Source organism: Anguilla anguilla, chromosome 14, assembly GCF_013347855.1.
Source record: "Anguilla anguilla isolate fAngAng1 chromosome 14, fAngAng1.pri, whole genome shotgun sequence".
NCBI lineage: Eukaryota > Metazoa > Chordata > Actinopteri > Anguilliformes > Anguillidae > Anguilla > Anguilla anguilla.
This window is the reverse complement of record NC_049214.1, coordinates 30,810,490-30,835,281: the sequence shown is the minus strand read 5'-3', so window position 1 is coordinate 30,835,281 and position 24,792 is coordinate 30,810,490. Positions and strand designations below refer to the sequence as shown.

Below are 24,792 nucleotides of genomic sequence, written 5' to 3'. Positions count from 1 at the left end.
GCCCTTGGAAGGCCTTTGCCCATCCCGAATGCTTTCAAACTGCTCGCTCGCTCACGTCATCATTTTCACTGCTGTGATGTGGCCGCTGATCGCCTCGGTGAGGAGTCGGCCATCTCACGTTACAGCGCTGAGCGAACGCTCTGATCCTACCGATTTGCCCAGATTACATTTTGACAAATGGCCCCATTTTATACAAACAGGATATTTTTACTGAAGCGATTTTGGGTTAAGTGCCTTTCCCCAAGGGCACAATGGCAGCGCCCCAAAGTGGTAATCAAACCTGCGGCCTTTGAATTGCAAAGAAGGGTACAACTATAGTCACGGTGACAGCCGTGGACTTGGTATGGACTTGGCCAACTAACTAAATACTGCAGGGCTCATTAAAAAGTGAAGCTATTCTAAAGAAAAACTAAAATAATAACTTCATGTCAAGGTTATACAGACTACACTATAATGACAGTCACCACAGGGCAGACAACTCTTTATCATGTATGATCTCCCCTGCACCCACCCATGGCCCCCACCCACCAAATCCCGCATGGGTATGGGTTCAGTTCCCCGACAGGGCATCTGCTGAGCTGTGATCCCTATTCTGTCTGTTACCCTCAATGCTTTCAACCTGTCGGAATAAAGCAAGAAATACGACAGGCGAGTGGGCTGTCGGCTCTCATTAAAAAAAAAAAAGAAAAGAAAATCATTTAAAAACATTATATTATATAAAATTATTTTGAATCAAGTATTTCAAATAATCGTTTGAACCGGGCCTGGAACTGACCTGAATAGCTTTGCTCTGCGCTAGCCAGGAGAAGGCAGCACAGACGCAGTCTCTTTTTCAGTCAGGTTACGCAACACACCCCGTGGGGGGGGGGGGGGGGGGGGGGTCTGGGTGTTGTTGAGCGACAGGGCTGGGAGAACAACAAACAGCAAAACCGAAAAAGAGCCAGCGGCAGCAGAGGTCATAAACTCACCCGTGCGCTGCCGAGGCGTGTTGCTAACGGTAACGCACTCCCAACATCAGAGCGAAGTGCCATCCAAACGGGTATCTGCTTCCCAATTTTAAAAAAAGGTGTGACTTTTGGTGGCTGGGCGGTGGGGTGCTCTTTGATGGAGCTGAATCAAAAGCAAAACAGGAACCAAGGCACTCTATTCAAAATGCCTGTATTACACCGGCAAGATCAAAATAATCTTTTACTTTAAATAAAAAAGAAATATAAATCAGTGCTTTAGTACCAGCCGCCAATAAAATTCCTCTGAATTTCACTGACAACTTTTAAAAGAGGCTTTTTCGCCAAAATTCCCAGCAAAACTCTCTCATACAATTGCGCATGCGTTGCGTTGTTCTCTGTTGAACGATGACACATTGCCCTTACACAAAAAAACTGTAGTTCGGCTGCATTTTTACACATCCAAGTCTCCCGTTTGTTTGGGTTTGGTTGGGTTGGGTGCACTGGCAACAGCACACTGTGTCCCGAGTATGCCTAGGACACCCAGTTTTTGATTGGTACATTCCAAAAAAATCTGAGGTTCCCCCCTAGTCCGCGATCACCAACCCCTCCCCCCCCCCCCCGCCCTGGTCCACCCACAAATTTTTTTGGGTACACCCATGACTGGAATCCTGGCGCCACTACTGGTTGGGTGTGCACGGAGTGGATTAAATAAGGAACCAGCTCAGGTGTCTCCATGGTTACCTGCTGATGCCAAAACACCGTCATCTCAGCCGAACAATCCATCGGCATCACGGTACCGGGAATACACACGCACCCTTCCTGTGGGACCACCGGATGGTCAAGGGGCATTGCAGGGCAGAACTTTTGGATTGGGGAACAGGGGAAGTATTCATAAAGCATGAAGCATCACAGAGTAGGACAACTGATCTAGGACCAGTTTTTGTAGCTCATAATGAATAAAGTTAGGATGTGGCTGAGCTAAGCCTGATCGTAGATCAGCACTCCTAATGCGAGATGTTTTTTCCCCCCAATACAGGCTCAGATCTCTGTCTGATTGGGAAGACTCTCAGAAACTAACCTGGGGTGGGCCTTTCTTGCAATTCGACCGAAAAGATTCATCTTGCGTAAACTGTAAACCCCCATGATATTCCCAAAAGCAAAGAAACTAGGGTATTGGGAGGAAAACATGTTTGTGCCAATTGGTATCACACCATGAGCACACACTCATAACCACTGTCACACTCAGAACACACACACGACCACTGTCACACTCAGAACACACACACATGCTTACTGTTATGGTCAGAACACACACACCTGACCACTGTCACACGCAGAACACACACTCATGCTTACTGTTATGGTCAGAACACGCACACCTGACCACTGTCACATGCAGAACACGCACTCATGACTGCTTCTATGGTCAGAACACACACTCATGCTTGCTGTTATGGTCAGAACACACACGCATGACCACTATTACGGTCATGGCTTATTTAGTATTTTTGGGGAAGATTATTCTCACTTCCGTTGTCAGTTCCCATTTTTCCACTCACCCTTACCTTAACTAACACCCTTCAACTGTCACACAATTTTATTACATTACATTACAGGCATTAAGCCAACGCTCCTATCTAAAGTTACTTACACAACTTTTACATATCATTTACATTGTACCCATTTATACAGCTGGATATACACTGAAGCAATGCAGGTTAAGTACCTTGCTCAAGGGTACAACGGCAGTGTCCTACCTGGGACCCAAACCTGTGACCTTAAGGTTCCTTGCCCATTATACTATACTGCTGCCTATATTTATTATTTATTATTATATGCTTATAATTATAAAATTATTAGAAACATTCTCCCTGGACCTTAAATACTGCAACACAGAAGCCCCACTATTCCAGGTTTACAAAATGTAACTTTAAAATGTATTTTACTCACATTTTGTTTGAGTATTAGTCAAATGTATGCATATGTATGCAGGCACACGTGCAGTTCTTTAATGCACTTTTATTATTACACCTAATAAAGGTAAGTCGCTTTTATTATGCATTTTTAAATACCGAATAAAGGTAAGTATGAAGCGATCTTATTTTGCCTGAGATGACCTTTATATTATGAAATTTATAAAAAATTTGCTATTCAAAACACGCATTTCCCAGAATCACGGCATCAAATTTAGCAGGTGTGATCCACCTACACTTCAAAGAGCCCTCGGCTTTTGCAAACAAACAGATAACAGATTTGGAAAGGTGTGCTTTCCTGTCGGAGCCAGCGTACCGTACCTCCATCTGCACCCGTGGCACGACAGGGTGGAGTGTTCTGATCCTCTCTCTCTCTCTCATTCTATTTGCTCTCATCCATTTCTCCTCAGTGCATTAAGTACCTAGTTGTTTACAGCTTGTCCAACTGGTTAGTTCAGTCATGGGAGGAAACTAGTGTCTTAGCATGAAACATTTGTTTGCATTTGTGCAGTGTGATTGGGTGAATCATTTTCACAAAACATGTCAGCAGTCAAGCACCTGCTGAGGCCCCATAAAACACAATACTGCAGGTTCTACATTAGCAACATGCTAACAGACACAGGAAAACACAATACTGCAGGTTCTACATTAGCAGCACGCTAACAGACACAAGAAAACAATACTGCAGGTTCTACATTAGCAGCACGCTAACAGACACAAAGCACAACATAGCAGGCTCTACATTAACATATTAACAGCATGCTAACAGACACAAAGCACGGTTAGCGTAGGTTCTACATCACCAGAAAGCTAACAGACCAGACCTGCGTCAAATACATATTTGTTTTGAATTCAAACACTTTTCTGTGCTCTATTGATCTTGCCTGGTGTAATCGAGCCTGCCAATATGACCAGAAGGCAGAGTTTGCCGTTTTTGATAGTATTTCATTGGTTCCAATACACCAGACAAGATCAGAAAAGTGTAGAAAAGTATTTGAATCCAAAACAAATACGTAGTTGACCCAGGTCTGTAGCAGACACAGTGCCCAGCTGGTGCCAGTGGCCGCTGCCAGGTTCTGCCATCTCACAGGCTACATGGGAGGAGATTTCCAAATGTTTTTGAAAGATAGCGCGGTGGTTCACAACGCTCCACCCTCCCCCACCCCCCCCCCCCCCCTCGCCCCCCTTACCCAAGACCCAGAAAGAGCACACTGCATAGCAGGTCACTCTGACCCAATACCCTAACCCACTGCACTGCTACTGTGAGTTCCTCTTCACGCCAAACGCCCCAATAACAAGGTAGCAGCAGCAGCTAGCCATAATGTTCATCCAAAGACACGTAGCCCAAGGCCTACAGACAAAAATTAGCCTCCCTGGCTAACTCTGGCACATTTACAGAAATGTTATTAATGCACATTGACCTTGACAAGTAAACTGCTAAATTAAACTAAGATGAAATGTTGTTCTCATAAATATTGCCAAGTGATTACCAACGAACAGGATCTTACATGGGGGGGAGGGGGGGAATTAAATGAAAGAAAGAGTGTAACAGAAAGGCTGTGGATTATTTTTGGACACACCCAACGTTTGCTGAGGCCTGGCAACTGCTTTGGAGGCCTGGAATCCTCCTGCGCACTTCCAAAAACCACAAGCAGATGTCAGGGCGCTGACACCAGGGGGGCGCAGGCAGATCAGAGCCATCTTAAAACGACAGCGAGCAGCGGATCCAGAACCGTGAACAGAGTCTGACTGAGGAAGTGGCTGCCTTGTAAACAGACCAAAAAATAAATGAAATTAAATGCTTCTGAATTATGGATAAGGACAGGAGAACATGCACACATTCTGTACAATGCCGGTTCTTGCCTGATGTAAACAAAGGAATAATTGAAAACCCACATACTAAGCCGGGCAAGTACAGTGTGTTGCTTTTTTTTAAAAATATTTTAATTATTGGTGACGTAACATCCTAAAAGGAAACTCCATTTTCCCTTACTGCAGACCATGTTCACGCCACACTGCAGTTAGCTATGTTCCCACGGGAATAAAGAACTAAATAACAAGAGAATCAATAAATCTAACAAAAAGAGGGACTATTTTTATTATGCAAAGGTACCTCTTACTGGGTGGGTTTACCGAGTGCTTTTATATGCACTGTTAAAAAGCGCGCGCACAAAGCAAACATTCTGCTTATATCCATATTCCTTTGCATGCAGTTGGCAAGAACATGTGGATGCCAGTTCTGCCGGTGGGAATCAAGGTGGAAGCCATCCTCCCACTGCTTCAGGTTTGCATTCAGGCCTGGCTTCAAAACGTAAAAAAATTAGGTTCCTAAGGTCATGTTTAGAAATTGCAAATTGCGAGTGAATGTTTTATAATGTTTTAAGTCATTTTAATTTATTTTATTCCACGTCTTTTAGTTACCATTTTAAATGACTATATGTAGTATCTTTTATATGCTATATCTAATATTTATTTTACTTTACACCAATTTTCCTTTCTGGTTTTTTGTTGCATTTTATGTGTACATCCAGCACCCTTGTGAAAGAGAGCACCTGCACTCAATGTGTCTTTGAACTTAAATAAGAGAAAATTATTTTTTTAAAAGAAAGAAAATGATAATGATTCTGAGCTCAAGAAACAAGCTGAACGGAACAGCAAAACAAGTCAAAAGGAGAGAATGAGAAAGATGTTTCCAACGTGGCCATTTTGCTCGGAGGCAGTAGGCCTGCTGATGGCTGTAGGCTGACCATTCGCCACCACAGAACACTCTTTAAGGGGCTAAAGGCATACTATGCAGGATTTTTTATTTGGAAAATATTATAAAATAACAATGCTAAGGCATATCTATGTGGCACTGGCAATCTCAGTCTTTACACACTTTAGCCACGTTTGTGCACCGTTTACCTGTACTTGTTATTCCAAAATGCTTTTGGGGCGTTTCTGGGCATGGTGCTCTTTTCTGTGAGGGGAGGGGTGGGCGTGGCTACAGAGCTTGTGGTTTGGGATCAGATGCAGGCACAGTGTTTGTTGCGAGTTAGCTGCTGCATTGGCAAATACTAAGAAGCCTAGATACTATGAAGCAAAAAGGTTTGGTAGGTTTTCGAATTCTGTTCTTCCATCAAGATGTCCTCCCCCCATGACCAAGGCACTGGCCTCAGAACTGGAGTCTGTCCCCAGGTGTTGCACTGTGGCTGCCCAATGCTCCTAAGTAACTAGGACAGGTCAAATGCAGAAGACAAATTACCCCACAAGGTTCAATAGAAATATAACTTTATGCACAGTGTCAGTATGGTAAACACTGAAAGTTCTACCGTTGAAGCTCATTCAAACCTGATGAGGTTTGAGAAATTAAGGAGTTATACAATGCACGTGAAGCCATTCAGAAGCACAGGAAATTCCTGTTACCAACCAGAACCTCCTGTAGATTAAGATTAAGAGCAGACAGGAGGAAAGTGCGAGTTGATAATCAGGTTAGTCAATATGTACGTTATAACTGGTGCTCAATTACGGTAAGCCATTGGTGGCCAATCCCTGTAATGGATACCTGTGGTTCTATTTTAGATGTGCCGTACAAACAGCAGGTGACTAACACATGGACGACAGGGCCATTCCCAGCCCAATCGGAAACTTTGATTCGGCATTTAAAAACCTGAGCCGCAATGCAAACCTGAAAACCCATTCACCTGCGGGAAATCAAACACCTGTTACAATTTGGGTGAACATTTCCATTTGCTGCTCGTCACTGCTGTTTGTCACTATGTAACTGAAGAACGACAAAAGGATTTAGGTGTGCCAAATTGAGTAAGCATTTCCTGACTAAAAAAAAAAGTGTTTTAAACTTGTGGGTTTTTGGAGTCATGGGTCCAAAATGGCTATACAATTGGAACGGGAAGCATCGCACGTGACTGTCCAACGCCATTGGCTCATCCAGGGAGCTTCAGCATAGGTCTAACTGAACACAGCTCATTCAGAAAGATACAGTGAACGGAACACGGGAGCGTGGGGGTCCTGAACATGGTGATAAAATTGTATTTGTACATGTGCGTGTGTTTTTACGCGTACATACATACTCCATACCTTTTTATTGCTTTTTTTTTTGGACTGCCCTTTCTTTTCTACCTTGTTTATTTGAATTTCTGTTGTATGTAATGTCAGGTTATTATTGTGTGTATTGTGTCCCGTTGGTTTTTGATGTTGATTGATGATATGCCCAGTAATTAATTGCCCCTTGGGGATAAATAAAGTTTATTGAATTGAATTGAACAGAACAGCAGCTTTGGACACTGGCTTTTCTGAAGGCTCTGTGGCACGGCCCAGATGACGCATTAATCTGAATAAAATGGATTACACACATCCAGCCTGACTAGTTTCTGTACGGATCATCTGTACCTGAGGAAAGCTTCCTTCTTGGAAGGAAGCCTTGATGTGCAGTAATGTTCATGGAGTACTGTATTAGTATGGGGTCAGAGGTCAAGGACTATGGCTGTTAACCAGAAGGTCACAAGTTCAAGTGCAGAACAAGCACTGTTGCCGCCCCCCTTTGCAAGACTGACGTTAATTCTTTCAGTAAACACCGAGGGTAACGCTTTAATCCCGGCAAATACTTAGGGCCTAAAAACCATATTATATTTCCTTATTAATCGGGAATAATCACATCCCTGATGACTGGTATTATATTTAACATGACGCTGATGGTTCCATAAAATGACACAGCGCTGCATTCCAAATTATGGCTAAACCAGGCGGGCAATTCACACGTCTAACTTCACATTTCGCCGGTCTGCTCCTCCTACTGTCCTAACCAGCTATGTTCCCTGGTTCAGTAAACCAGTAAAACCAGTCAAAACATGAAGCTTATGACTGGTTTTGCCACCCTGTTAAATAAAATCCTCAACTGTACACGTTTGAGAACTACTACATGTTTGAACTCATTTTATTTAACACGTTTTTTTAAATCTAATTAACGATTATTTCTTGGCATGACTGTCGGGGGAGAACTTCAGTGTGGGGTTTTGCATTTGTTTTTTCCTTTCTGCTAATTTCCCATAGGGCATAAGGGTTTACCTTGAGTGGAAAATACCACTTGTCACTCTTTACTACTAGTATTGAATCTAGTTTAATTAAACCGGCGCACTACATTCTATGAAAATGGTTTTACAATTGGTGCACATATGAAACTCATTCAGGGAACCTGGAGTCTCTGGTGGGCACGGAACAATCTCTTCCAGGTGAGCACCTGCAGCCTCAAAGCGTTTCATGCGCGTGTGGCTGTTACCTGCCAACCACAGAATTCCACTCCGCACAAAATCCTGAAGATGGAAACCATCTGTTATCGGTTGTTTGTGGTCTTTATTTTCTGGAGCTACCAGCTAAACACCTTTATGGCGAGCACGTAGAGGACTCCTAGGCAATAGGACTCCGCAGACAGGAACCTTGTGCAAAAGGTTTAAAGTTTCAACAACACAAGAAGGGTCAGGGTCCTCCTCAAAGTGACCTATGTTCAATATAAGGTGGCCCCAATGATTTTTACAGCTAACCATTATCCTAAGTCATTCCCTTTGCTATTGATAATGTACATTCAGACAACTACTTGTCCTGTTAATGTGTAAATCATCCACCCATCCATCCATCCATTGTCTCTATTCCTGGTCAGGTTCACAGGGGGCTGGAACCTATCCCAGCATGCATTGGGCAATAGGCAGGAATACACCCTGCACAGGTTGCCAATCCAATGCAGGGCCCACACATCATTCACTCATACCTATGGGCAAAATAGAGTGTCCAATTAGCCTAACCTGCATGCCTTTGGATGGTGGGAGGAAACCGGAGCAGCCAGAGGAAAACTGCGTAAGCAATGCGATTTTGAAACGATCAAAGAGAATAGTTCTCAGAGCTGTGAAATTCCACAGGTGGTTTTCAGCGAGTAGCTTGCAATTTTGGTGTTCCTGTTAAAATAGCAAGACTGGCGAATGCTGTTGTGGAACATCATCCGACAGCCCAATCTAGGATTGAGTGATTGATTGATGTTTTGCATTCCACAGTCTACACCAGAGATATCCCAAAGAGCATGTGACTGCAAGCAGAGCTGGTGATTGGACAACTCTTCTGCCGGCCGAAGGCATGATTGGGTAACTCAGAGCACAAAGGTGAGAGAAGGGCCCCCTACAGAAATTACAGGGGACGATCTTAACACACGCTAACATACTCTCATAATACGAATCATGTCAATCCAACTCACAGAGTTCTTACGAGTTCAACGAGGATCAAATGTGCCTTATCAGAGCTGATTTGCCACTGAACGGTGTGCTGTGTGAAGAGGCTGTGTGTGTGTGTCTGCGTCTGTACGCATGTGTGTGTGTCTGTGTGATGTGTGTGCATATCTGTGTGTTTATTTTTGTGTGTGTGAGTGTCAGTGTGTGTGTATGTCTGTGTCTGTACACATGTGTGCAGTTGTGCAGTTGTCTACGACCATGAAATGCACTTTTTTGTACGTCGCTTTGGATATAAGCGTCTGCCAAATGAATGTAATGTAATGTAATGTGTGTCTGTATGTGTGATGTGTGTGTATCTGAAAGTATTAGCATTCCAAACATGCATACCTCCTCTGACCTACGAGACTCAGGTATGGACCCACCCACCCCAGACTACTGTTTACAGACACCACCCAATGCTTTAAGGGACTTACTGACTTTCACACTGACAAAGCGGCCAAATTGAAATGATAACTGGCACACGCCAACTGCATGAGGGCATACAAATGCACAAAGATAGAAAAAAGGAAAAAAAATGCTAACAGCATCACATTTTTGTATTCATGCTTGTGATGACTCAGCCAAAAGCACTCTCTGTCACCTTCACCCAATACAGCCGTGTAGCAACTTCATCACATGTTTCAAACAGAAAAGCGCCACGACCACCCTGGCACATTCGCGTCTGTTTGAAGCACAGTTCGCTGGCTGCGGGAGAGACGGAGAGACCCCGGCGGAAGGGGGGAGAGGCGGGTGTACAGTTACTGCCTGCCAGGAAGCAAACACCAACGCCCGCAGCTTCGGAGGAACACGGGCTGTAAACTCAAACGTAAACGCGAGAGTTACAGAGACGGGCCGGCGAAGAACAACAGGTCGCGCAGACAGTTACGGGGCAGTTCTCAAAAAAACATTTTTCCGTGCTCAGAAATCTGAGCGCAAGCAGATGGCTTTGGTTGGGAAACCTCAGCCGCACCCGAAGGATGAGGGGCGGGGCGTTGCGCGAGCGGCTCTGAAACATCCAAAAAATATTCAAACAAGACTCGGCAGCGGCAGGAATGCTAACAGTCAGAGGACATGCACAGGGCAGAGCCAATTCCAGGCGAACGCAGAACACAGCCTCCCGCTTCGGAACCGGCAGTTAAATCCTGTTCTCGCACGAGGATTACTGACGTGCGAAAGTGCCGTTTGTTCGCTACCCTGTCCTCATTCCTCATTCACGAGGCGAATGATGACTAATCTCCGCGAGCCCCACCCTTTACCCACAGCTAAAGCAGTCCGGTTTCTGCGCAGAACGGGTCCATCGTGCTGAAGCTAGCACGGCTGCGTCACAAGACGGCCACACATTACTGCTGCATTGACCAATAGCACTGGCTGCGTGGTGAGCTCCCCATAACCCAGCTGGCATATTTGCATTTGAGAATTTGACACTCTGCAAGAGGGCAAGGTAGTATCTGATAAAGTATGCTATGTACAGAATGCTTAGGGAGACACATATGTATGTAATATCAATAAGAAGTCGTCTGCATTCTTTTTTTTTACTTCAGGAATTGATTAGCATATGTACGTAGCAAAGGCACAAACACATGCACGCACACAGACAGCATGCATTTACAAATAACTTCACTTAAGCTGCCTTACCATAAAAATAAAATTATGAAAATGAAAATTGAACTAAACAAGAGCTACAAGTAAAAAGTATAGTCATTTCAAACTATTTATGACAGTAATATATGCTGTGTATATAGACTATAGAGGTGTATGATATACAAAACTATAATTTCTCACTTTGGAATACTTAAATGAGATGGTGCTTCCACGAAGCAGTGTTCTGTGTGAGAAGCATATACACTGTAGGCTGCTGAACCCAATTTAGCTGAGGTGCTAAAGGATGGCAACCATGGTATTAAAAGAGAAATGCGCTAATTAGCGCCTCTCTGTGAAGCATCCGTAACTATGTACAAGTGTTTACATGCCGGCACGCTTCAAACAGGAAACGCATCTGCCGGGCACTTCCACCACAAGGGTGCCAGACCGCCAACACTGAAACACCAACACTGACAATTAAAAAAAAAAAAAAAAATTATAATAAATAAAAAAACAAGCAAAAAACCAAAACGGTGAAAGTGACTCATTGTCCACTTAAGAGACAACCGAAATTAGGCACAATGTTGGGTGGTGACTGCGGCCTCCATCACAAAGAAGGGCACAGCATCAATTATGCCATTAGAGAAAAGGCCTACCAATAACACACCCATCAAAATGGTTGCCTGGGTGTTGCACTAATGCAGTCCTGGGGATTACAGCAGTACGTTGAACGCTGTGTGTTTGTTCCTTTACTCTGTATTTTATTTGAATGCGTCATTACGACACCCAGTGAGAGTCACAGCTGGTAGGAAACAGCTCACTGGATTCAACTGATATTTGTATTTGGATCTTACCCACCTTGGCCTCAGGCAAAAACTGCCTAGACCTGAATTATAGCTACTCCTCGAAACTTTTCCGTTCTGCAGCGGGGCCAGTCTCAGTCAAATAAGGTTACATAGACTCGGTCGCCCCCCCAGATAAAGCTGACATTTACATCTACACAAAGCAGTGAAGAGGTTAAAAGACTGTTCCCACTCTAGTTTCCTGAATCGTTTCTGGCTGCAGAAGAACTCTGTCAGTGAGTCAAAACCACAGACTCTGTGACAGGAAACAAGGAGCTTCAGCTTTTAAAAGGCTGCGAGTACTCACCATCGGTGTGTGTGTGTGCGCACGCGAGCGTGTGTGTGTGTCTCCGTTTGTGTGTCCTGTCTGCCGGTCCTCCTTACACGGTTAAATCCAGTACAAGTCCCAGAGTGCAGTCTAACAGGACGGTCACCTCGTATCCCCTCTCTGATCCTGTATAACTCAGCTACTCTCCCTTGCACACTACTGGGCAAGGGGGAGGAGGGAAAAAAAGTCTAGAACACGCCCACACTGGGACTGTGACACGTAAGCCCCGCCCACATATCCCAGATGGCACTGCACCAGCCTGAGCCCATTGGCCAGCCGGGGAATCCTCTGCCCGCCCACATTCGGTGCTAGCCAGGAAAAATAAACAGGACCAGCCTCGTTCCGTGAGGCAAGCAAAGTTAAGGTGTAAGGATACAGGTTTCTGTTTAGTACAAAAAAAGAACAAAGACACATAAATATACAGGCGTTTTTGATAAAAGATCAACAAGAAACTTGAAAGGGGAAAAAGGGAGGGGGAGGAAGGAAAGCAGAGAGAGGTTGCGGGGGGGGGGGGGGGGGGGCAGCGTCTGTTGCAGGACTCTGGGAGGGTGTGACAGGAACAGTCACTGCGTAGGAATCTAAGCAGTGCTGCCCAAATGCACTGAGGGAGGGAGGGAGGGAGGGGAAGAGAAAAAAAACAATAAGCCAAGAGCCTCTTCTGCCCACACCTAAAATTACAGAGCAGGGAGGAGAGAGGAAGGAGAGAATGAGAGAGACAGAGAGAGAGAGAGTGAGTGAGAGAGACAGACAGGGGAGAGAGAGAGAGAGAAAGGGTAGATTACATTTTCTATCGGAAAGCTGTCAGAACTATTGGGAGGGGACAGAGCGGAAGAACGAGGGAGTAAGCAAGAGAGAGGGAGACGGACGGAGGGGAAAGAGACCAGATGGAAAAAAAGAACAAGAACAGGGCAGAGAATTAGCAAGAGAGAGAGGAGGGGAAAGGGAGAGAGAGAGAGAGAGAATTGGATGAGAACAGGAAAGGGGATAAGCAAGAGAGAAGAGGGGGAGGAGACATATTTGAAGGAAAAAATAACTAGAAGGACAAAGAGAAAGAGGGAGTGAGGGAGAAAGAGCGAGGAGAACACTTAAGAGGCTTGTCTCCTCTGCAGTCAGTGTGTGAACTGCAAACGCACTATAAATAACAGCTGGATTTCATCCAGTAATCCAGCACCCCTGCAGCCCAAATAGAAACTCAAGAGCTGTGAACTGGACTTCTCTGATTAAAACTGGACCTCTCTGGCCTCTCTGATTAAAACCGGACTTCTCTAGCCTATCTCTGATTAAAACCGGACTTTTCTAGCCAGGTTTAATAATTCATTTACTAAAGTTTTGGAAGTTTTTCAGTTTGCAGTATTGTATAAGAGGCAGTACATTTTAAAGATATGGTATTGTGCTCCGTCATAAGCATGATCAAAGGGGAGAAGATACAACACAACAGCACCCCCTAGTGTTCATCGATTTATTTAGAAAAAAACTGGCAGCAGAGGTGAATGAACCAGCACGGTTATGCTTCATTACTGACAGACAGTATTAATTGAGTTCAGATAAAATTTCAGGATTTGACAAGTGACAAATACAATCCTTTCACGGTAAATGTTCATTAATCCATTTGGTCCCCCTGGACACAATTAATATATATTTGAATATAATTAAAGGAAATACATCTGAATATTATATTTTGAATATAAAAACAAACATTCTCCCATAGTTCACAATTTTGTACCCTTACTGTGCAGAGTTCTGTCCATGTGGGTATCTCCCCCCCCCCCCCACTCCTCCCACAGTAACTGGAGACTCTAAACGTACCATAGATAGCTATGAGTGTGAGTGAGATTGGTGACCTCTCACCCAATGCACACTGGGATAGGCTCCAGTACCCCGTCACCCCGTCACCCAGGAATACGCAGGTATAGATAATGGATGGATGGACGGACTTTGGGATAAAAGTGCATTTATACCTTTTCCACCAATGCTACGGTACACTATATCTCTTCCCTAACGGCAAAAGCTGTACAGAAAAGGGGAACTATCACCAACAATATTGTCTGCCAATCTCAATATTGACAGCTTTTAACATTGGCACGCTGTGTTCTGTTCAGTAAGAAATTAACTGTACCAGTGAAAGAGGTGAGTAGGACCGGCAGCAATTTTGACAGTAAGATCAGGGCATATCGTGTTAAAGGCTGCATGGTCTGCAATCTGTTAAGGAGCTGTTCTAGTGCATGGCTGGGCCCCATAGTCTGGTATCAGTTAAGACCCTTCACAGATGCCAGGCAGTCCCAGATGACTGAGACCCTTCCTTTCCAATGTGCAAGCTTCACCCAGGGATGTGTGTGTGTGCCACATGGGTATGCATGTGTGTGTGTGTGTGTGTGTGTGTGTGTGTGTGCCCACGCGCGTGTGTGCGCGTGTGCCTCTGTGTGTGTGTGTGTCTTATCTCGCACCGCCAACCCCGCCCCAACGAGCTGCATGTGAACGGTCTTCCTCACACTCATATCTGCACAGGCTCAACCTGCAAACGCTATGATAAGAAGCGGCGGATGGCATCACATCACATGAGGGGGGTGGCAGCGTAGTATAATGGGTAAGGAACTGGCCTTGTAACGTAAAGGTCACAGGTTCGATTCCTGGGTGGGACACTGCCGTTGTACCCTTGAGCAAGGTACTTAACCTGTATTGCTTCAGTATATATCCAGCTGTATAAATGGATGCAATGCAATAGATAAGAGTGTCTGCTAAACACCTGTAATGCAATCACATGCTTCAGAGGAGAGCACACGCTTGTCTGCGCTCTTCTGGACCAATGGCCATGACTGGGCATTGCAATTAGGGAGGGGGAAAAAAGAGGAGAAGTATTAAAAAGCAGGTTAAAAATAGTGAGTGCCTCTTGAAGTAATCACTCCTTTAAGACCCTCTCAGCCACTCTAGATTTATTTTAACATTTATTTCTCTCCAGCGTCTTCATAAGATGTGCTCTAAAGCTTCTTCCATTAAAGGCCAGGTTACATAACAGAATTTACACGGAACCTTCATCACTAACAACAGAACCTGGCCTATATTTCTTTGTTCACCGCGGGCAAGTCGACAGGGTGATTTAACATCATCTGGCCTGGCCCAAGCACGAACTGTTACGCAAGAAAGGCACTACTGTCAATATGTCTGCGTGTGTGTGTGCATCTCTGTGCATGTGTGCGTCTGTTTGTGTGTGCATCTGTGCGTGCATATGTGAGTGTGTGCCCGTGGGTATGCGTGTGCCTCTGTGTGTGTGTGTGTGTGTGTGTGTGTGCATATGCGTGTGTGTGTTTGTCCGTGCATATGAGAGTGTGTGTGTCTGTGTGTGTGTCTCTGTGCATATATGTGTGTGTGTTTGTCTGCGCATATGAGAGTGTGTGTGCCTGTGAGTGTGTATGTATGCATGCATGTGTTGGAGACGTTGTGTCATCAGTACTGACAAGCCTAACTCAGTCACTATGGCATCGATAAGCAATAAATAAACACAACAGGCCTTTTCACCTTGTCCACATCTGCCCCTGTCTCTTATCTCTGTTTTCCAAGGGAAGGTATTCAGGTAATAATAAAGCAATTAAGCACTCTTCACCCTCCTGATCCAACAGTATAACCCTAATTCAGTGCCACTGGATGCAGGCGGGATATTCAGTGTGCAGCACACACACTCCACCCTTCCAGCAATGTACTGACTCTACCCATTACCCTGCAGTTATGAACTGTCAGTTCAGCTGAAGATTACTGGCCCATTTTATTGCTTAAAGCTGCATTAAAAACTTGGAGGTGAACAGTTTTATTCCCTCTCTAACTGCACATGGGCGGGTTATCGTATAACATCCCACATGACGAGGCTGGGGAAGATCCTCACACCAGCTTGCCAGCGTAGCAGTATTTCTGCTGTGAAAAGCCAGGGAGAAACGCTGATCCAGAATCAGCCGGCTGACTCACAGACCGCACCTCCGACTGTCAACTCTGAAAGACTGGAACTGATTCCAGAACTGTGTCACACTCAGGCATCTGTGGAACACGCTGTACTGTGTGTGTTTTGATACAGACACACCCTCTGGTGAAAACAAAGGCCTCTAATGGCTGCAAGCAGTGAATAAGACAATAGGCCTCCTGAGTTTTACAACAGACGGGAAGTGACAGAGTAGAATGCTGAGGGGGAGACATTGCGAAGTCAGCTTGCTTCAAAAGCAAGAACCAAAAAGGGGTTTTCCCCCCCAAACGGAAACAGTTTTGTTCTGTCTAGCAGTGAACAATGCAGCTGGTACGTCGCAACTGGCTCTGGTTCAGACTTAAACAGAAAAAAAATGAAGAAAAATAAATAAATAAATGCAAAAATTTCTTTTTACCACAACCCAGGGGAGGCTAAAAATATCGACACGGGAAAAAATTTGGCTAAAAGGTCCGTGCCAAACCCCTTATCTCCCGTCTGGTTGCAGACGGCCAGGTCTCCTGCATGCCATGTCTGGATAAAGCTGGAGATTGCGGAGCTTGCATTCCGTAACCGCGGTAGCGAGAGGAAACGGCCTCGCTTGGCAACCTTATCTGTTTACATCACCGCGCTCGGGCCCGGCCCGGCACAGCGAAGCAGAGGGGTCGGAGGTCGCCGTCCCGCTGCTAACTCACACCGCCTGCTTTTGGGCGGGGGACATTCTGGGTGTGAGTACAAAACACACCCTTCAGAAAAAAAGAAGAAAAAAAATCACAAGAAGGAATCTCAGTTCTAAAAGTTAAGGAACACATAGTTTCGTACATGTCAAAATGTCCTGGAGATATTAGCAAATGTAGTTACGCAGCCGAGTCACGTCCATCTTCCATATGCGCCACGCTGCTTTTAAGACTACAGAATGCATTTTAAGATGTAACTGTAAAATGAAATGTATGGACTGCACCGTAAAACAACTGACACAATCAGACCTGGGTCAAATACGCATTTGTTTTTGGATTCAAATACTTTCATGTGCTCTATTGCTCTTCCCTGGTGTAACTGAGCCTGCCAATAGGACCAGAAGGCGGGGTTAGCACTTTTTGAGAGTATTTCATTGGTTCCAACACAACAGACAAGATCAGTAAAGCGTAGAAAAGCATTTGTATCAAAAGCAAATACGTATTTGACCCAGGTCTAGACACAATATAAGCCTGAACATCAGCGAAAGGGCTAAAACAGGCTGCATATGGCTTTTATTAAGTCCCTTAATGAAACAGATTGCTCTAAGCGGAGGCCTTTCAGCAATATTTTAGTGTAAGCGATATAATAGCGCTCACAAGCACACAAGGAATTAGCCGCCCACTGACTGCTATTAGTGATGTTTGTTCAGTAATGTTTATGTACAACATTGTTAGGTCTGGACTCTGAAGTATATGGACCGCTGTTGTTCCCCAGCAGGGCTACTAAAATAGCTTGGCCTGTAAATCAGCCTAACCCCTGCAGTAGTGGCCTGTCCTGCGGGGTGTTTTGGGGAAGGTATCTGCCCCATGAGTGTCTGCATCAGGACACGCTGCTGCTGTAATTTATGCCTGCCCCAAAAATACACAGAGAATCCGAGCGTCCGGCTTCTCCGCACTGCGGGAATGTGAGGTGACAGCAGTTCAGTGGCACCCTGTCAGCTTCACATGCACACACACACGCGCACACACACACAAATACACACAAAAATACACCCATACACACGCACACACACAAATACACCCATACACACGCACACACAAATACACACAAACACACGCACACACAAATACACATGCACACACGCACACACACACACACACACACACAGACATGCACACACGCACACACACACACAGACATGCACACACACACACACACACACACAAATACACCCATACACACGCACACACGCGCACACACACACACACACACACACAAATACACCCATACACACACACACACACACACACACACACACACACAAATACACCCATACACACGCACACACGCGCACACACACACAAATACACATGCACACACGCACACACACACACACAGACATGCACACACACACACACACACAAATACACCCATACACATGCACACACAAATACACACACACACACAAATACACCCATACACACGCACACACATGCACACACACACACAAATACACCCATACACACACACACACGCGTGGGTACACATATGCACACAGCACACACACGCATGCTACACATATACACACACACACAGACACACACACATGCACACATGCAATTCCACTCAATCATCAGACCTATACACAACATATACCTATATCCAGAACAATCATATTTATACATGGGTGAATTCTTTTCTGGATCAGTGACCAAATCCATCTCTGGGCTCCGTGGTCAGGTGTTGCTGGTGAAACTCACTTCCCACGAACTCCATATTAGCAACACGGCCCAGCAGTCAGAGGACAGACTAACGAACAGCAAGCTCGTCCCTGGGAGCGGTGTAGCAACACGCCTGAAATTAGGTTTTCCGCGAAAACCGCGGTTCAGCCAGTACGCCAGCCAGCCGGCGCACGAGCCTCGTCTTGTCTCGAGAAATCTGTGCCACGGGGAAAAAAAAAAAAAAAAAACATGCAGGGGCTAACGTGACAACGCCCACTTTCTCTCTCAGCATTGTTGTCATCGTCTGGCAGGAACAGCGCGAGCTCTCGCCCCTCTGCATGCCGATGACCTCGCCCCAATCGGCTCCGCCCAACCTCACAGGTACACCGGTCGCCTCGCGTCAAAGAACGCGCGAAACGCAGCCGTCTGCGAATTCTACACCAGGGCCCTCCTGCAAAAAAACATCCAGAGGGTCCACCGCTAGCTAGCGCCAGCTGTATTCCAGCGCGCTCAATCATTGACTTAAATTAAGGCGCTTAAGTCAATGATTGTGAGTCCATACACCGTGTCAGACAGCCAGAACTGGCTGCTGATTAAAAAGAAGCCACGCACGCACGCACACGCACGCACACACGCACGCACGCACACGCACACAAAGTGCAGACTTCTTGATACGGCCCTTTGGGACCGTAGTTTGAGCAGTGAGATCACTCTGGGGGGGAAGGGGGGGCCACACGCCTCACGCCCGGCCAAAAACACAACGGCATGCCCCGGGTGAGATCTTTTTAAGAAGGGAGAGGTGGTGAGGGGGCGGGGCACTCAAAATAAAGGAAGCCAGTGTGGTCACGTGATGCTCACAAGTCTGAGAGCACTACCTACTGGCCTCCTGGTTTACCTCCAGCGCTTTCTCGTGTATGCAGATAAAGATGCGAGAAAACATGAGGTAATGATTATTTCAGAACCGTCACATTAAAGTCCTAAACGCACCGCAATATTATAACTTTTAGGAATAATAATACTTATCATATGCACCAATTGGTGGTTGCTCCCATTTCATTGACATGCAATGTTTTTCCAAGTATAAAAAAAGAAAAGACTTACCAAATAAAAAAAACCCAACACAGCCACGAAGCGTGACCTTTAACCTAACCACAGACTGAGAGATGCCAGTCAAATCGTATGTAGGATTATCAGGGTAAGCTTGAAAGGAAACGAGGAGAAAATGAACGTGACAGCTGTCGCTAACACCAAGAAAACCTGTTTCTGCTCTGTCAGCTGGAAACGGCATTACTGAGACAGCGGAGTACACAAGTCAAGACCCGTGCCACCGTTTAATTCAACACCGCAGTGGGAAACAGAGACAGAGCTGAAATCAGCACAGCATTAATGAATCTCAAGGACAAAACTCTCACAGATACCAAGAGGCCACAACATATTACCAGGGTTGCTGGGGTAACGGGTGTTTTCCAGGGTAACATCACAGGGTCAAATCGTCTGGACTGTCACAATAACTTTAGGAAGGCTGCCTCTAAATATCTAAACTTGTTAAACTTGTTAAAATTTCACCACTTCTTGATAGTTCTTGACTGTTCATGCAGCATTGCTAAACGATGTATGCCTCCTCCTTCAGCAAGGCTACCATTCAGTCAGGAGAATAAGTTTGGGTAACTAACAAACAGATAAGCAGTTATAAACTAAATAAAGAAATAAATAATTGTCCAGATGTAAGCTTTTGCACTTTAGCGATGCCTTACATGGACACGCTTCCTCAGGCATTTTCCTGTTTTGTACAATGACGGCCTCAGATGATGCTAAACAGAGTCGGCACCGTCGTTCAACAGCAGCACGTACAACATAGACCCCCCAGGGAAATGAAAAATCCCCACAAAAGAACTATCGGCGTCTCGCAGATAAGCGCTAGCAAAGGCGGGGGGGGGGGGGGGTTCCAACTCCCAGACTTCCTAGGTTTTCACATTCCACTGTCCAGCTGAAACACCACCCCCTCCCCAAACCCACCCAGCACCCTCCTCTTGAATTCAACCTCCTGACTTGATCTCCTGCCAGAATAAACCGTCCCTCGAACAAAGACTCCCATGTATCCCCTGCAAAATTCTTCAATGCTACACGAGAAGGACCCAAAGATTAAGCAAAAAGGCCTGGGAGAGGACAGCGGTGGGTGGAGGGGACGACCCCCCCCCCTCCTCACACACGCCCCCCTCACCCGGTGATCAGTCTCAGGCAGGGGCTCACCTGTTGCTCCACGGCCACATCCTGCACACCCGGACCATCGCGGGGTCCTCGAACGAAGCTGAGAATCTGCCCCATAGCGCCTGTTCCCTGAATCTCTGCCACCGACTCTCTGCCTGAACACAGAGCTTCAGCATGCTCCCAGCCCCACCAGAGAGGGAGAGGGGAGGGGCCAGGGGGGCTGGGGGCGGGCACTAAGGGGCCGGCGGCCAATGAGAGCGCTCCTAGGGGGGAGGGCCTAGACGAGGGCGGGACCGTGTCTCGGGTACATGGTTCAGCTCACAAACACACAGACAGATCAGCCGTGCGAGTAATACAGCTGGTTATTCATGTGACAGAAGGAGAGGCTTCTTACGCAGTAGATTCTTAGCTGGCAGGATCTTTTAGGATCTTTTTTTTTTTGGCCTGCCCGATCTACACAGCGGGATATTTTGACATGACCTTCCACAGAGTGGAACAGACTACGTTGTGTGTTACGAGTCAAACAACGATGAACCCTTTGCCCTACAAGTTTTTATTTTTATTTATAGTATATTAACATACATTACATAACAGCCATTCGTAGTGACAGCGATGCCAATTTGTTTCCCTCCTGTTCCTTGACCCTAAGCACAAACATGCACCACCAAGAAAATATCTAGCTACTCAAATGTCCAATTTTAAACTGGATTCATGGAAAAAATTAAGTAAATTAGTCATACGTTCTTGCTCATCAAGTATCTATTTCATTTCATCATGGACGGCTACTGTGCTACGTGTGTTTCCACTGAATACAGACCTTCAGTTTTAACCCTGTTCAAACAGTGACGAGGCAACAACAGGTAAAATAATAAATGAATCAACTTCCATGGCACGCTACGGATTCGAGGCCGATCAGGTCTGTAGGAAGAAAAAGTAATACACACACAATGGATTCTATCTGTATTTGAACCTTTGGGAAATAATGCCTGGTTGCATTAATAAAAGTGTTCTGGTGTACTGTCGCAAGGACAGCTCCCCCTACAGGCCAGAGTCTCTCTGGGTGTGTGTGTGTGCGTGTGTGTGAGGTACCGGAAAGGAAAACAGGTTCGGCCGTGGGTGCGGTGTGGATCTGACAGCACCAGCCACCACCCAGCGGTTAAGTGCTCAAGGTTCAGCCCGGTTTCAAACCGCTCAGCAAGAGGCGTTCCTCGGGAACGCACTCAGTCAGACCTGGTTCAAAGAGTTTGAAACACTTTGACCCTTTTACATTCCTGCACTCACCAACGATGTTCTCCTCAACATTCATTCATTCATCCACTCTCACGGGCATGTGTTTGGTCATAAAACGCGCTCCGCTGAAAAATTCTCAGGAGCCTGAAGGGAGCGTTTTTCATTTTCATTTTAAGGCCATTTAATCGACGAGCAAATCTTTCTAAAATTGACATTTGACCCATTTTCTGCTCTGCCCAAGTGACATACTCCGGCGTAGAACATTCCTTTCCACAGTAAACAAAATTCCTACACGCCAGTCAGCAACGAGCCTAAATCACAACGCAGAATCTAAGGGGCCAGCAAGGCGGGATAACATGGGCTAGCATACAGAGACCAGGAAGGTGGTGGTGATGGGGGGGGGGGGGGGGGGGAGGTTCATCACATGACCAGAATTGAGAAAGAACTTGAAGGACACCTCGCAATCTGAGATCGCTCGGGCCAGCAGGCAGTGATGGATATCTCCTGCGTACAGCGCCAGGAATAAATATGTAAACACATCGAGGGCCCTGGAAATGTATAATTAGAAAGACGGACGGGCAGAAAAAAACGCCGCGCCATCACCGGCGAGGCCAACCGGCGAGGCCCCAGTCCACTGGAGAGGCAGAGGAGGAAGAGAGGAAGGGGCGGGTTGCCAAGCAACCCAGCTTTAGGGTCGTGAAGAAAACGTCTTTCTGCTTTTCAATCCACCAATCACAGTGAGCGGAGAGGAAGACCAAAGACCATTCGAAGAAAAGAGGTTTGCCAAGTTCACACATCACTTACATTTATCTAACCAGTCCGGTGTTATGATATGATTTTATTACATTTTTAAAAAAATTACTTTTGGTAATATTTTTTATTTTAATACCCATTGAACTAACTCACTTATGTGGTAATATAGGGACATATTACATTCATAATAATCACAGAAGCCCATATTCTTCGACACAAAACAATGCATCACTGAGGTTGTTTGAAAGCTGGTTTCCCAGATCAGAACTTAACCGCCCATTTCAATGAATGAATGTCTCGGTGTTTGTACAGAGCTGCCTCTTTTTTCCCAGGGCATATTTGTGCTATGCAGACCAGAGCCTGGAGACGGAGAAGTGAAATCGAACGCTGACGACAGCGATGGCAAGGCCGCGTTCCCAGTGCTGAGCGGGACGCCACCCCCAGGACTGTCCTAAGATGGACACCAGGAAGGCAAAAACCAGTGGAGACAGAGACTGTGACTGATGATCTGGCCACGATGAGTGTCTTGTGGGGACAGGACACGGCATGTCACTAAGGTTGGGACATTTTGAAAAAACAGCTCATCGAAGCCTTATTCCCCATAGGGAGCGAAAGGGTTAAGTATGACCAGAGTGTAGTCACCATGACCTCCACAATCATTTCTGATTCCTTATCACCCCCCCTCTCCTACTATCCCACACTGTAAACACTGTTCCCCCCGCCCCCCAACCCCAACCCCCACCCCCCCAAAACCCGCCTACCAGGATGCCATGTCTTTCAATCAAGAGCACATTTTCTCACCCTCCGTGAATGGAATGTGGCCAGACTCAAATGCCAGGTATACACTCCCTAAAAAAAAAAAAAACACCTGAGAGCTCACCTAGCCAGTCTGACCAGCTGTGCTGCCCTGGCCTGTCACCTGTCGCCAGCACCCTGTCGCCAAAATTCTCACCCCCCCGTTAACCAAAAAAAAAAAAAAAAAAGAATAAATATAAAGTCCATGGGGTGCCCGCGGAACGCAAAGGGAAGCACTCCACAAACAGAGACGTTCATATTTATTAGAATCGAGGTTCAAGCCATCAACACAAAGGTTAAGTCGCTATGCCTTGTGGGCGAACATGAATTCCTGCAAAGTCTGCACATGGGACAAGCAGCCCATGCACAGGCCAGCGTACGCCTGAATGCTCAAGAACAAACTGCAGACGAGTCACAAGACAAGAAATAAAAAGCAAAAAACTGAGGAGTTATACGGCCGTGTGCTGTACTGTAATCACAGATTCTTCCTTCATTGCTGAAATACACAGGGGGCTGTGAGGCAACACTTTGGAGGAGGAATGTCGACCACACCCACTTAACTGAACTGCAAGTGCACACAGCGCCCCCTTGTGGAGAATGTTCCGAATGCACCTGCAACACCACATCACACGTTTGTGTGACTTGCTTATTGATGATATTTAAAGATGACATTCTCTCCATGAGGGGGTCTCTTGTGCTTGGTATATTCTGCTAGCACCGTGGTAACCAATCCTGTCCCAGGAGATCTACCATCCTGTAGGTTTTCACTCAAACCCTAACAAAGCACACCTCATTCAACAGCTGAGAGGGTACCAGAGAGAGGTGACTGGGAGTTGGCGTTTCTTAAGGGCCAAGAGTATCACTACCACAAAAAGGGGGAGGTGGGCCTCTGTGGATAAATACACTATTTTTAAACAGCAGATGAACTGGGTACGAATCCCAAAAAAATCTGAATGAAATTGAAAAAAAAAGGCTTTGGCCAAAAACGTCGGGTGTTTTATGGTACTGCTGTTTATACCGAATAAAATTTTTTTTAAATGTCAAAGAAGAGCAAAACGTATTACTACTACCACACAATAACTGATCCATGATCAGCTAACCCAATGCTGAACATATCCAGGACCATTCCTGTGCAAATGGTGGACACTGAACCAGGATCAGTGCTTGGGGTGCATGCATCTACCACGCAGGTGCAGTGGAGTGAGTTATATAGATCCTTGTGGGCACAGATTTTGGGCAGGCAGCAGCTGGGCCAGTAGGGACCCTCGTTACCCCTGCGAGAGGATCAGGCCCCGCCAGGTCGGGTCCTGAATGGGACGCGCCACGTCTCCCATGTCACCCAATCCGTCCGGTTAAGCGGACGACACCCCCCTTGGCTATTTTTGGGGGGTCCCCATCGTTCATCCACCCCTCTCATCGCCTTGGTCACAGGACCTGAGGGTGTTGCCCAACCGCTGCCATCTGGTGGACAGCCATGGCAGCGTGCCCACCCCTTCCCACATTGCTCAAGCTGTTATTGAGAGGAGCCTGTCCTTAAGACGA

At 46.0% G+C, this 24,792-nt stretch overlaps 1 protein-coding gene across 33 annotated transcripts in view; it reads right to left on the bottom strand.

Moving 5' to 3' along the window:
- cast (calpastatin) overlaps positions 1-24,792 on the bottom strand; it is a 71,740-nt gene that overhangs the window by 34,203 nt on the left and 12,745 nt on the right. The window contains exon 1 of one of the 33 annotated variants that reach the window (XM_035392344.1): positions 20,515-20,646. The exons of 29 other annotated variants lie outside the window; for them this stretch is intronic. In XM_035392344.1, the coding sequence (XP_035248235.1) occupies positions 20,515-20,589 (75 nt within the window). In that variant the 5' untranslated portion in view covers positions 20,590-20,646. Of the gene's footprint in view, positions 1-3,241; positions 3,263-11,901; positions 12,086-20,514; positions 20,647-24,792 lie in introns of those variants that run through there. 3 more of the 33 variants (XM_035392368.1, XM_035392349.1, XM_035392345.1) reach the window with 3 other exon arrangements.